At 41.6% G+C, this 14,007-nt stretch overlaps 2 protein-coding genes across 4 annotated transcripts; one reads left to right on the top strand and one right to left on the bottom strand.

Moving 5' to 3' along the window:
• Window positions 1–1,681: 1,681 nt before the first annotated feature.
• On the top strand, window positions 1,682–3,595 carry LOC112220606 (homeobox protein ARX-like). The gene is made up of 5 exons (XM_024382450.2): window positions 1,682–1,908; window positions 2,058–2,379; window positions 2,540–2,585; window positions 2,849–3,114; window positions 3,215–3,595. Exons 1-5 carry the CDS (start codon window positions 1,770–1,772, stop codon window positions 3,282–3,284), a joined length of 843 nt encoding a protein of 280 aa, XP_024238218.1. The 5' UTR covers window positions 1,682–1,769; the 3' UTR covers window positions 3,285–3,595.
• A 2,512-nt stretch (window positions 3,596–6,107) lies between these two features.
• On the bottom strand, window positions 6,108–12,840 carry LOC112220704 (protein FAM199X). Of its 3 annotated transcripts, none has more exons than XM_024382547.2 (7): window positions 12,672–12,840; window positions 12,089–12,269; window positions 11,768–11,987; window positions 11,522–11,692; window positions 11,274–11,435; window positions 9,499–9,768; window positions 6,108–7,516 (listed from the first exon to the last, which is right to left on the bottom strand). In XM_024382547.2, the coding sequence occupies exons 2-7, from the start codon at window positions 12,253–12,255 to the stop codon at window positions 7,340–7,342; spliced, it is 1,167 nt and encodes a 388-aa protein (XP_024238315.1). In that variant the 5' UTR covers window positions 12,256–12,269; window positions 12,672–12,840; the 3' UTR covers window positions 6,108–7,339. The 3 variants fall into 3 exon arrangements, with proteins under 3 accessions (XP_024238315.1, XP_024238314.1, XP_024238316.1); XM_024382546.2 differs by having other exon boundaries at window positions 12,709–12,840; XM_024382548.2 differs by having other exon boundaries at window positions 11,522–11,674; window positions 12,709–12,837.
• Window positions 12,841–14,007: the final 1,167 nt, after the last annotated feature.

Raw genomic sequence — 14,007 nt, 5'->3', positions numbered from 1 at the left:
TGCACTACACACGCACGCCCACAAACGCCACGCTCGCACCCCTGCCCGAGTGCACACACACACACTGCACACACTCACCGATTTCACATTATCCTCAATGATTCAAATCAATTTATGTAAAATATCCATTCCAGTGGCATGTTAATTCAAAAATATGATTTGCATAAGTGAAGCCATGCTGGTGCACTTTACCACTTTTCACATTTCAAGTATTCACACATTGGCCAAATGAACAGCATCCTTCTAACATCAAAAAAAGAGTGCTTGGTCAATTAGTCAGTCGGTATGCTGGTATTTTCAAAGTGGCAGCAAAAAAAAGCTGTGCAGCATGGAGCAGGCTATAGCTGGCTAATTGAAGGACAGGCTGGCTGGGATTCCAAATGGATGTGAATGGCAATATTGACACCCTGTGTCTGCATGACAAATTGAGGTCGGGGATGTCAAATTGGAGCCCTTCCTGCTGCTTCCCTACAAATAGTCCTGGTCATAAATCATGAAGAGGCAGAGTTCTCCTGTACATTCATCAGAGCCCCCTCCATGTTTCCATTAAACAGCATTAACACCTCATTTTAGGCTGGCCTCCATATGTCTGCCTCCTCACTGATCAAATTAAATAAGCTGATTTTCATATTCCTTTTTTCAAATAGCCCCAGGACTGTTTGGAATGTATCTATTAATGTGGGTGTCCAATGTATGTTTGAATAATTAATGACATTATTCTGGGATAGCCCTCCGAAGCTTGGACTGATTTGTGCTGTATGGACAACAACCAGTCACAACATTCTGAATTCTGCACCAATGAGCAAGCTTTAAGACTGAGCTTACTTGAAGAGCCTATGTGAGATCCTTGACTCACCAAAAGCTCTCTGCAGCACAGCAGTACTGTACCTGTCGATGGAGAATGCTGCAATGATGGAAACCTCTGTCCTGCCACTGCCAGCATGACATACCATGCTCAAGGTAATAAAACATATTTATAGATAGAATCCATACAGTCTCACTTGTAAAAAATGTACAAGAGGAAAGAGTTCCATCTGTAGCCAATGGTCTGATTTATTGACAAACAGAGCATGTAGAAATGCAGACAAGAGTCACTTCAGACTTTATAAAACTATTTGTCTCATTAGATCTGGTGTTGAATGTATACAAGACAAATATGTGACGGATTTCAACAAAGATATGCTTAATTTGGACATGTATGTCACTGCTAAAAATGATGTACAATAATCATGCTGTTCCAGATCTCATCCTTTTTCGTTCCACACTCAGTTCCACGGGTGGCCACTAGGCAGCACCCATCTCCCATCATCAATAAAGGTTCTTATTTAGTGTTATAAAAGTACTAATTGGGTGAAATCATATTGCAAGTAAAGGAAGTCCTCCATAATAATATATTTAGGATCTATGATTAAATAACCTATTACAACTTTATCTCAAAGAGAAAGCTTTATTTCTACTGTTTGCTGCTTCCACTTTTCCTAGAGCTGCTGCTAAAATGGATTTTAGTATTGATAGTAGTATTACTTAGTTTTGCACAATAAAGATAAAGTAGGGCTATCAATAGACATTCACAAACAAGTGGACACAAACATCTTCCTCCTACCTCTACTGTTCCCTTTCCTGCTAAATGGAAAAGTAAAAATGCTAATGACATTGATAGCACTACAGTGATGGGCCAATAAAGAGCAGCACAGTTTCCACTATTTGAGAGTCAATGCTTTGTAGACAGCTGACTCTGTCAGAGTAACTGTGGGATCTGTAAAGGACAAATGATTGAGACAACTATGAGGGGGTCTTCTAAACCCCAGTCATCACATGGGCTAGAGAAATTGACATTTGCATCATCTTATTTGATTGATTCCATTCTGAGCAAAGGTGTGAGGAAAGACACTGGGATCAGCAGAGAAGGTACGTGCCATTTGTTTCAAAACCAAAATTTGGAAGATTGTCAATTCCCTTTTGTAAGTGGCGCAGGGGAAATTGTGTTGGTGAGATTTCCAAATAGGTGAAGAGAATTCTGTTCACATGATAGATAACTGTGTACATATTTTAAACAGTGGATTCCATGGGTCCAACATCTCTCAAAAAGACTGAGAATCAATCCAACAAGTCCGAGCAGATATCAATAGCAGATCATACTGCTCCTGAGGAGAACAAACGCACTTTACAGCCACAAAATACTAGGAAAGAGATGTCAGTAAATACTGACAGAGGGACAGAGCTTGGCTCCAACAGAAACCAAACAGAGCAGCTGAAAACACCAAGCTCGGGTGGACACTCAAGGAAGCAACGACGTTATCGCACCACTTTTACTAACTTCCAGCTGGAACAACTGGAGAGGGCTTTCTGCAAATCCCATTATCCAGACATTTTTGCCAGGTAAACACATTATATTCTATCATTACTACTAGTTGACATTAGTAGTGAGAGTCTTTGTTACTCTTAGTTTTATACTACCTCATAGATTTACTGTTCAATCATGTCAACTATAAAGGACTGTTTAAACTGTTCATAGATCAATGTCTCTTTATTACCCTAGAGAGGAATTGGCAACGCATCTAACTTTAACAGAGGCAAGAGTCCAGGTACAGATAGTTGCTCAATCATTTGTTTTTGCCATTCATAAACTTCAAATATATGTTGCTTGGTCTTGGAGCTGGTTCTTATTTGGCGCTGAGTTAATATGATGCTGCAACAGATATTATTCAGTCATGGATCCATCAATACACTCTTAATCTTGGCAACCCAGAACCAAATCTCTAAATGCACGCTTGCTTCCGGCCAGCTAATGTTTTTGTTGTCACGAGACCATTATAGACTGTTGGCTTTTCTCCACTCTTGTGTCTAGGTTTGGTTTCAGAACCGCAGAGCCAAGTGGCGCAAGAACGAGAAGGCTGGAGTGTTGAGCTCCCTCCCTGGGCTACCTTTAACCAACTCCCAGGGCGTTTACCTGGATGTCCCCTTGCACCAGGCCTCTTTGGTGGAGCCATCCTGGGGGGGAGCCCAATACACAGTCTCAGTGTATGCGCCTGACTCGGTTGGAAACCTGGGTATTAACACTCTGGCCTGGGCCTCACTGTGTGGACATCCTTTTATCCATCCTAACTTCAGCAGGTATATCAGACTTCTGGTTCATATGTTATACTGTATACCGACTAGGTTACAAGACTCAGCAGCGGATTTAAAAACCACTTAGTTGTTTTTTTCTCCTTAGGTTTTTAACCTTGTTAAATCCATTGGGTAACACTCCAACCCTGATGAACAAACCTACCAGAATATCCTAGGCCAGCCCAGCCGCCATGCTGGACAATGACAGGAGGCTACTTAGCACTGGCCACAACAAGGAGCACTCTGTCCACATGCAGTAGTCCAACACATTGCGGGACATTGTCCTGTCCACCTTGTCCATGCCTGGTTACAATTTGTGCAATGTTTTGTTCACGTATGCTAGCGTAATAAGATTATGTTTCAATGTTTGTGTTGTATAATTTACTGGACAGCGAAACGTCTTTCCTAAATATTTTCGATAAATGATGTAACTATATAAACAATTAAAAAAATGTGTGTACCACTTGAACATTATCTTTTCAATATGCACCTGAAATTTCCAATTGGCATCGTGTCAGAGGGTTAAATATACCTTTATTCACACAGCTAACACAGGTTATGTTCAGTTGTAAATGATAGTGACCAAGCTTCCACATAAAGTGTGTATGACTTTGTTAAAAGGGAAAGAGGCATTAACCTATCACTCTGTAATTGGTCCATCAAAACCTCCTTAAAATGCCTTACACATAAACACACCATCTGAAAAGCAATAGACCAGCTGACAAGGGGACAGGACACTACGATACAACAAAGATATAACTAGACAAACACTTTCTCCAGATGAGTCCATTAAGGTCCTCTATCTAAACAATAGTTAGGTTGGATTTCAGGAGCAGCCTGCCAGTCAACGGAAAACACGTAAGGCAATAACTGATTGAGCAAAGCTTTAGATGCCTGATGAAATCAGATGGGAATGACTTTGGTCCTACCTTATCTGTTGCCCAGAGCCACTTACCAGAGAAATAACACACCTATTGTGACGATTACTGCTCAACTAGCCAAGAAGACAGGGGCCATTCAATTGTTTCATGGGTGAAGAGAATCACACTCACCACCACATCTGGACTCAGAGCATTATCAAAATAAACTTGACTCGTCCACTTCTCTGCCGGTTCACCCTATCAGTTCTAACTGATACAATCAGCACTACAGTTCCTACACATGTGCAAGTTTGATTACGTTCTCCTAAAAAGTGTATTGCCTCTGATATTGGTTGTGCGCTTAATATTCAGTAAGAAGCACAGGAAGCAATGTGTGGCTCTGTCTCACCTATTCTCTTGGATGGGGACAAATAGAACCATCAGAAAGGCAATGGTGCTTGATGAAATACTTATTTCTGCTGTACAGTCTGTGTACACCACAGAAAACAAAGATAGCTGCTACATTGACAATAGGTTCTTCTCATGCAGATTGTTTTCTCAGATTATGCTGACTTGGCAACATAGGGCTCAATCATAGACCCACTTAGCTCAATTCAGAGAAATTGTGGGTGCAGCAGTACTGTATCTGATGACTTCGTGGAAAAAGGGATGTGCTCATTTGAAAGTGGACCATCCCTTCTCAGTAAGATTTTTAAGGTTTCTTAGTAAAGCAATAATCACAATAAATTAATAAACTGGCATAATCTGTTCGGTAACACTTGAGTTAACCTATTACATTAGTTCATCAAGCACTTGTTGTTGGATGCTCCATAAATTGTATACTATTCATTTGCTTGGGCCCCATACATTACCTTGTCCATTAAATAAGGCTGAAGGCATTGGTGTAGCAGTGTCGATGGCTTAACTGTGTAACAGTCCCATTCCCTGGCAGCAATTCTCAGCCCAGCCTGCCTCATATGATGGGAGAATGGTCACCTTGTTCTTGTTTATTGGCTAATCACCAGCATGCCTGGAAGTTAATTACTGTAAAAAGCCCCTCTACTGAAATTTGCACCTGCTGCCAATTACCTTCAAGGTTTACTTAAAACCATCCAATCAAAAACTATGGCAGTGGGATAGTGGAAAATACTTGCCAGAATGTATTCCCAGTCCAGACAAAAGAACCAGATTTGGTCCAAGAGCTGGACTGAGTTTCAGGCATCATTGTATTTGAGGGAAATGGTCCTCTAATTGAGTAGGTGTCAGAAACATTTATAGGCTACATTAACTATAACTTTTTTGATTAACATACATCTTAATCAAATATAAAATTACAAGGGCCAAGTTTATTCAGATCATTTTGCATCCAGTTTAATTTAGTGGTTGTAATAGCTACTACATAGGATCCAATCAAAATGATATGAAGCATCTATCACCATTACTGTCCAGCTGAGGATGTGCTTGTATCTATTCCAGATAACACTAATGTAGCCAAGCAAACATTTCTAATGTACCCTGGACTGTGGAGTCACTAAGACACTATGATTAATCACAGATCTATTTCACTGCCTTCATTTACACGCTATCTTTCCCTTGCATAACTGTTCTCTTGGTTTATACCTATAATGTATTTGTTCTAGCTAATGCACTACCTATTGACCTTCAGTCTCCGATAGATGAAATTGATTTGGAATGAAGCTCAAATGAACTCCTATGCCACTGCATGCTGTTCCACATACTGAACTGATGTGTAAACACAACAATAAAATACATTAGTCTTAAAATGTTAGTCCCAGACATGTTACCACCACTAAGTACTACTTCTAATAGGCTTGTAAAATGTACTATTAACAAGATAAAACTACTACATTTTAGGATTAGTTTGATTGTAACGTAGACATATTTAGCATGCATTTTGTGAATTCATATCTTTACAATGTGTAATTGTAATTTCTGTCAGAGATTTTGTATATTGCCCTTGTAAATAGCTTTTGAGTGAACCAATATTGGAGGACATTGCACCATTGCAGCCATTTTGTGTTGCAATAGCCAATCAAGAAGTATGGTTTATCAACGTATATAGTCAATCAAGGTGATATCGCTCTCTCGTGAAAATTAAGACACAAATCTGAAGGAAAATTTGATGCGATGACAATTTATTTCTCATTTTGCATTACATTATTGAGTAGATCACACAGAAACTGCATTCTGGTATGCTTCTGTTCTGCAACTACATTTCCCAATATCTCACTCACGTCAAAAATACTTTGCAGTGGCATATACAGCAACTTGAAATTGGACACCCTAGAAAGCAAGCAATGAATACTCCCTAACTTGGTGCAGCAACCTTTTTTTCCACTGAATGAATGGTATTTCATGGCTATTCATTTATTTATTCAAAATAAAGATCTACTCACAACATCTAGTTGATCTAATATATTGTTTTTATAATTACTCAAAAGGGGGAACTTTATACAGGAAAAAGACAAAGCGACATATACAGGTGATAAAGCTTCTTTAGGTAAATACATTTTCTAATGTACAGTAGTTAGTGTTGTGTTCATGTTGAAAGAGTAAATACTGTCGCTCCACAGGGTGGGGTCCACCACAATATCCAAGGAGAGTAAGCAAAGATGTCAAGAAATACCTTCCCGTCTAAAGAACATGCAGTCATACTACAGTTCAATAGCATTCAATATGGGAATCTCTTAATTTGCACTGGATAGCTGCATTATTTTACATTTAATTTAAGTCTACCCCCCCCCATGCACAAAATACACACAAGGAAAACAAAACAGATTCATGATGACTTATTAAACCACCTTTGACAATGTAGGATTCAATGCTTCATTTCTATGTATTCGTTAGAGTCCAAGTCTGTATCACCACTTAACCCCGTTGTGTTTATGAACATGTAGGCCTTAACTTAAGGGGAAACAATGTAAAAACAGTTATGATTTAACTGCATTTATATACAAAAACCACAATAAGAAGCCATTGAAAATATGTTAAGCATTTACAACTCAATAATGCCAACTGTTAAGTCACCATAATGCCAACGGTGATGACTTCCCATGCATTGATTCAGTGTTCCCTCTATGCCTTCAAGATTAAGTTAATCACCAGAATGAATTTAGTCTTGGTAGTTTTTTTACTTGAATTTTCAGAAAAATACTCCAATGTTTATACAGCTTCAGTTTTTAGAATCCTGTGCAGTTCGAAGGACATAAAATAACTCCAGACTGATTCCAATAGTGCAGCTTCGCTTCAACGTAAACTAGGCTCTAGGATGTGGGACCACCTGCGACGTTTGTGGAAGATGTTATTGTGAGACTTAAGATTAAGAAGGAACACTGACTCATTCACTCTTGTCACATCAAGACGTCGACCACATCTTCTCCACGGTCCTCCTCCTCTGTGACTTTGAGTGACAGCACCTCTTCGTTGAGGAATAGGCCACTCAGCCTTTCCTTGCGGGCCTGTCTCTGCTCCTTCAGCTGTCTCTTACGCAGGGCTTTCTGCTGCAGCTTTCTCTGCTTAGAACGTTTCTACAATAAAAATAGGAAAATAAATAAATGTGTGGCAGTGACACACCAAGCACACAAGATGCAGGGTTCTCCCCAAAGAATGTAAGAGGCACTGCACCAATTTCTGGACTGAAGTGGATTTAACAAGTGAAGGATCAAAAAGGGATAATAGTTTTCACCTGGATTGACATGGTCAGTCTATATCATGGAAAGAGCAGGTGTTCTTGATGTTTTGTATACTCAGTATGTATGTATGTATGTATGTATGCATGCATGCACAGAGTATTCGGGAAGTATTCAGACCCATTGACTTTTTCCACATTGTTACGTTACAGCCTTATTCTAAAATTGATTAAATTGTTCCCCCCTCCCCCTCAATACACAACACCCCATAATGACAAAAGCAAAAATGGGTTTTAGACATCTGAAATGTAACATTTACCTAAGTATTCAGACCCTTTAAATCATTACTTTGTTGAAGAACCTTTGACAGCGATTACAGCCTCGAGTCTTCTTGGGTATGGCGCTACAAGCGTGGCACACCGGTATTCGGGGAGTTTCTCCCATTCTTCTCTGCAGATCCTCTCAAGCTCTGTCAGGTTGGATGGGGAGCGGCACTGCACAGCTTTTCCAGGTCTCTCCAGAGATGTTCGATCAGGTTCAAGTCGAGGGTCTGGCTGGGACACAAGAACATTCAGAGACTTGTCCCGATGCCACTTCGGCGTTGTCTTGGCAACGTGCTTAAGGACGTTATTCTGTTGGAAGACGAACCATCGCCCCAGTCTGAGGTCCTGAGCGCTGTGGAGGAGGTTTTCATCTTGGATCTCTCAGTACTTTGTTCCGTTCATCCATCCCGAATGGTCTCCCAGTCCCTACCTCTTAAAAACATCCCCACAGCATGATGCTGCCACCACCATGCCTTAGGGATGGAGCCATGTTTCCTCCAGGTGTAACGCTTGGCATTCAGGCCAAAGAGTTCAATCTTGGTTTCATCAGACCTGAGAATCTCAGGCTGTCATGTGCCTTTTACTGAGGAGTGGCTTCCATCTGGCCACTATCATAAGGGCCTGATTGGTAGATTACTGCAGAGATGGTTGTTCTTCTGGAAGGTTCTCCCATCTCCACAGAGGAACAATGTAGTTCGGTCAGAGTGACCATAGGGTTCTTGGTCACCTCCTTGACCAAGGCCATTCTCCCACAATTGCTCAGTTTGGTCAGGCTGCCAGCTCTAGAAAAATAGTCTTGGTGGTCCCAAACATCTTCCATTTAAGAATGATGGAGGCCACTGTGTTCTTGGGGATCTTCAATAATGCAGAAATGTTTTTGTACCCTTTCCCAGATCTGTGCCTCGACACAATCCTGTCTCAGAGCTATACGGACAACTCCTTAGACATCAGGTCTTGGTTTTTGCGCTGACATGTACTGTCAAACTTAGACAGGTGTGCCCCTTTCAAAATAATGTCCAATCAATTGAATTTACCACAGATAGATGTTTACACAACTTGATTGGAGTCTCAAGGATGATCAATGAAAACAGGATACAGCTTTTTACTTGGCTCATCACGCAATAGCGCCTCCTTGTGGCGTGGCAGGCCGGGCGCCTGCAGGCTGACACCAGTCATCAGTTCAATAGTGTTTCCTCCGACACATTGGTGTGGCTGGTGCGGGAAACTTTGCAGCCAGTACAAGTTGATACAAATTTGCAAGTTCACTAGCGAGAGTGCAAGCTCAAGACAGACAGGCAGAGTAAAAAGAAACTAAACCAACCTTCATGCATAGTCAATGTGTTTATAGAGGAGATTCAATTCCATCAGGATATTTTCTGCTGGGCAATGTGTCCGGCAATGTTTTTGTTTGTTGTTCTTTTATGTCATTTTTATCTGCCAAAAGCCAGCAATTAATGGCAAATGAAAACGCTGGTACAGTCCAAAGTATTTGATGAGGAGGATCACAATACCAGCCATAGTGTACTCTTAACAGGCAAAGTGAAGCCCCTTCCTTACCTTGGAGTCCCGGATCCGCTCAGCAGCACTGGACAGGTTCCCGTCACTGTGGGCGTGGCTGATGTTAGCCGCACTGCAGTTGGAGGCAGAGTTGCCGGTGGAGCCTGTGGATCCGGTGGAGCTGCTGGCACTGCTGACCATGCTAGCGTTGCTGCTGCTGGCCCCACTCACCCCGCTGTTGCTAGCACTGCTATGGCCACTCCTCTTCCAACTGTCCCGGGTGCTGCAGGGGCGCAGTCGTGGACTGTGCTCCCGGATGTAGTTTCTCACCTGTTCAATAGGAACGTTTAGGCCTCAGGTTCAACACACTTCCGACAACATTTAGATTGGAGTATACTGCCCAGCATACCGGGACACAATCCAAGTACAAGAATGTGGTCATTTTGCACCTAGGGATGAAACGGTTATCGGTTTCACGATAAACCACGATAATTCACGAGTTAGTATGACCGTTTCCAATTTGAATTATCATTAAAACACGGTTTGAAAAACGCACAGTAAATACTGTCCAACATCAACAGTCTGACACAAGCGCAGCATGCAACGTAGGTTTTGTTTTGTGTGAAAACATGGCGGAAAGCAGTGACAACGCTCGGGAGATATTTCAGCCTTCTAAGGGGACCAAATCGGAAGTGTGGTTGTATTTTGGGTATTACAAGGTCACCCTGTCTGCAGCACATGGAGAGGGGAAAAATGAAACATTTGCTGCGAAAGGGGGCATCACTTCAAATCTTGAGTCATCTTCATGACCACCACCCACTACTTTATAGCAAATGCAAGGTAAGTTAACTTCTAGCTCAATTCATGATGTGGGACTTCAGAACGGGGGAAAATGTCATGGTGTGTGTAACTTGCTAATAGCTTGTCAATAATGTGAACTGAAGCTTTCAGTGTTACCTACTCATGAACCTGCAGACTATTTGCCCATTGCATACGATACCACATTATGTAGTTTAGTCACCCAACCAACATATTTTGTTCATTTAAAACCCGGCAGACGCCGACTTGGTTGTAAAAGTGTTCCAACAGGAGAAACACTTATAGACTCCTATACAAGACTCTTGTTGTATTTATGTCAATTGTTGTGTTCATTGCAATTACTATCACTTTCTTAAGACTCATTTGTAGTTGTGTAAATTTTGCATAGCCTCAAATGCAACACAGAAGACAGTGTGCGTAAGTGAATAATACTTATAATGTAACACCAATAATAATACATTTGCTATTCCCTTGTTTATAGAGTGGGCACGCAGAAGGCAAACCTGGTGAAACAGGCAGGCTGCTTATGCACCCACATCAAAAAAAAAAATGCTTGAGACCTCACTGCAGCCCTTTCATATTGCATTGCAAAGGACATGATGCCATTTCAAATTGTTGAGAGGCCTGGCTTTCTGAGGCCAATGAAGGTTGCCGTGCCTCAATACAAAGTGAGTGCTGATAATTTTATTTGTTGTTTATTTGCTTACTTAAGGTTGTGTTCATTTAAACCTGAACTAACCTACACCTCATGGTCACATGGTGCCATCTTTAAATGTTATTATTTTAATGTTTATGCACACAAAAAGTGCATGTTGCTGCTAATTTGTTGTTGTTTTTTTTTGTTGATTTTCAGAATAAAACTTGGTGAAATGATTTCAGTGTGTGTATCAGTACTTCTGGAACATGTCCAGCACATTTTAACAATACCGCGATAATACTGATACATGTGACAATTTTGGTCACTATAATCATGATTTGAAATGTTCATACTATCTCTAATTGTGCCATTCACTCACCTGTTTCAGTTTCTCATCAGTCAGGCAGTTGAGCTCGATGATAAACTCGCTGTCTGTGGGAGATATCTGTGCACACGGGTCAATGATCTTGATGATATCCAACTGCTCTCGTAGCCCCATCTCTGTGCTGACCTTTCTGCTCAAATATTCAATATATTCCACCTGAGAGGCAGACAAAGCATGAAACACATCTGCAACTGCTGCTTTACAATTCCTGGCATTGTGAAATTGAGAGCAGGTCTCCATACCTGTTCATCATTGGTCATAGCACTCCAGGGGAGCTCATCCATATTTCTATGTGGTTTGGTCTTTCTCTTAGAGGAAAGGCATGGGGAGCTGGGAACACTGGGTATGATGTCAGAGAGCACATCACTTCCACTGGCTATGTCGCTTCCAGGCAGCTGTGGATAAGCAAAAAACTTTTATTCCAAATGTAACAACTACCAACATACGTAAACAATAATATTTCTGTCATCACATTAAGTGTAGCCTACCTGCCACTCAAATTCACTGTCTGACCAGTCCCAGTAAGTGCTGATAGAGGAGGACACGTCGCTGCAGACGCTGCCCTCTGGGAACAGATCGAAGGAGGTGAACTCCTGGTCGTCCAGGAGGGAGTAGCAGTCCTCCTGGTCTCCCACAGAGACAGAGGAGAACAGCTCCTCGCTGCATTCTGAGCTGGCCACACTCGTTCCACAGGAAGTCAGGTTCCATCTGAAAACAGTGGTTAGTCTAGCCTATATGAACAACGAAGTTACACTACCGTTTGGTTTTGAAAGCTGTTAGGCGTGCCACAAACAGGTATCAGGTCCTACCTGTTACTATGGAAGCGGCGCAGAGGGTCTGTCCGGTGACAAGAGGACAACTGAAAGCCAAAGTCACTGACATCCAAAGTGCCTGCCTCACTGAAGTTCCCTCGCTGCGACAGCAGTGGAAAGGGCTCCTCGGGGGCTAGGAACTTTCCATAAAGAGCCTCAGACATAACGATTTCTCCCCCTGAGGAAATGTTAAACAAGACTCTTTTCACTTACATAAACAGATTACCACTAGCTTGTTAGTTACTTGAGCTTGGTTGGCAAGGCAAGAAAGCTAGCGTAGCGACTAGCGGTCTGTTACACTAACAAAATATTGCTAACGCTACCAAGCTACGTTAACTTCTCCAGCAAACTTCCGAGCTGGCTGGTTACCTTGTCAATTTCAAGTGTTAACGAAATGGTTGACCCTAATAAGTTATTTGGGACAGAAAACACGGAATAATCTTGAAGGCAAACAACGAGGCCTCGTTAGCTAAATTGGCTAAATCGCGTCTCGAAAATTAGTCGTAAAAGACAGCAAGCCAGCGGGCTTGTTCGAGATAATCTATTAAAACACGACATTATTTTTCGCATAACTTCTTACCTGATTTACAGAAGAATAAGTTGATCAAGCAACAAACCTGCCGTTGTTCAGAGAAAAACCTCCTCCATTTGCAAATTCGCCTCGCCGAACAAATTATTTCGACAAAACGACGCAACTCCACAACCACACACGTCAATGCCACGCTCTAAAAACTACAGCGCCCTCTTGCGAGAGAAAAATAAAAAGATGACGTGGATCGAGTAGCCTCTTCTTCTGTGGGTTTTATGGCGGACTACAACCCTAAAAGGTATATTGCCGCCACCAACTGGGCGGTTTGAAAAACCAAAACATGGCCAAAAGAAAATCCATGCGTAATAGGGAAATTAACTTAATCCACCCAAATAAAATAGTATATTTACAAAAACGAAACAAAACTCCAATTTCTTCCTTCTTTCAAATCTCAAAATCTCCCTTCTCAAGCTCTAGGGCCTGAGAGGATGCTTGTGACCACATCCCATGTAACTCCTCCGCCTAGAAATGTTTCTAGAAATCTGCCGTATCAACAATGATATCCTCATCCTGGAACTTCTCTCCACCTTGTTGGCAGTGCCATTAATCACCATAGCTATAAAGGCCACAAAGTCCACCTTCTTAACAGTTAAAATGTCAGGATCCTGCTTGTCAAAAGCAACCCCTGCAGTGAAGGCCTATCCACCACCATGGATTCTTCAGGTGCACCATTCAAAACCTCAACCCTTTTAACAGCTGCTGCATATGAAATGCTCTGTACAGCCCTGACTTTGGCCACCTCATTTTCTTTCACCCTTGTCGGGCATTCGAAAGATGTGGCTTCATGGTTGCCACCACAATTGCAACATGTCACATTTTCATCACTTTTAAAACACATGACATTATCTTTTCCACAACTTGGACATCTCGGTTTCTCCCTTCTGCAAAGACTTGAAACATGACCAAAAGCTTTACAATGATCTAACTGCATTGGTCTTGGGATACATGCTCTGTAGTTTATATACCCCAACTCCACTTGAGTAGGGCGAGAGTCCATATAAAAAAACTAAAGAACAGATAGGCGTTTTCACTTTTTCTTCATTCACCACACAATTCATCTGACGTGCATCACTCACTCCAGGAATATTTTTAATCTCTTCAACATCGACTTCCCACGAGATGCCAGAAATAACCCCCTTTAGAGGTTCCCTGTTCTGAAGAGACAAACATGACACATCAAGCTTATCAAATCGGGTGAGACTAAACAAACGTTCCTTCTGATCCGCAGAACAACAAAAAATCCAAACAAGACCTCCTAACATGATCCTCACAGTCTTCACTTTACCCAATAGCATCGCATAGTAGTGGGTCCGAAATTGACGAGAGG

This window comes from Oncorhynchus tshawytscha, linkage group LG21 (genome assembly GCF_018296145.1).
Source record: "Oncorhynchus tshawytscha isolate Ot180627B linkage group LG21, Otsh_v2.0, whole genome shotgun sequence".
NCBI lineage: Eukaryota > Metazoa > Chordata > Actinopteri > Salmoniformes > Salmonidae > Oncorhynchus > Oncorhynchus tshawytscha.
Note: the sequence above shows the minus strand (reverse complement) of the source record. Positions and strands in the feature narration are given on the sequence as shown.

Coding starts and splice junctions, on each gene's coding strand:
- LOC112220606 (XM_024382450.2), top strand. CDS start 1,770: ATGATTGAGACAACTATGAGGGGGTCTTCTAAACCCCAGTCATCACAT. Junction 2,380..2,539: donor TATCCAGACATTTTTGCCAG/GTAAACACATTA, acceptor TTATTACCCTAG/AGAGGAATTGGCAACGCATC. Junction 3,115..3,214: donor ATCCATCCTAACTTCAGCAG/GTATATCAGACT, acceptor TTTTCTCCTTAG/GTTTTTAACCTTGTTAAATC.
- LOC112220704 (XM_024382547.2), bottom strand. CDS start 12,255: ATGTCTGAGGCTCTTTATGGAAAGTTCCTAGCCCCCGAGGAGCCCTTT. Junction 11,436..11,521: donor CTATGACCAATGATGAACAG/GTATGGAGACCT, acceptor TCTGCCTCTCAG/GTGGAATATATTGAATATTT. Junction 7,517..9,498: donor AGCGGATCCGGGACTCCAAG/GTAAGGAAGGGG, acceptor TTTTTATTGTAG/AAACGTTCTAAGCAGAGAAA.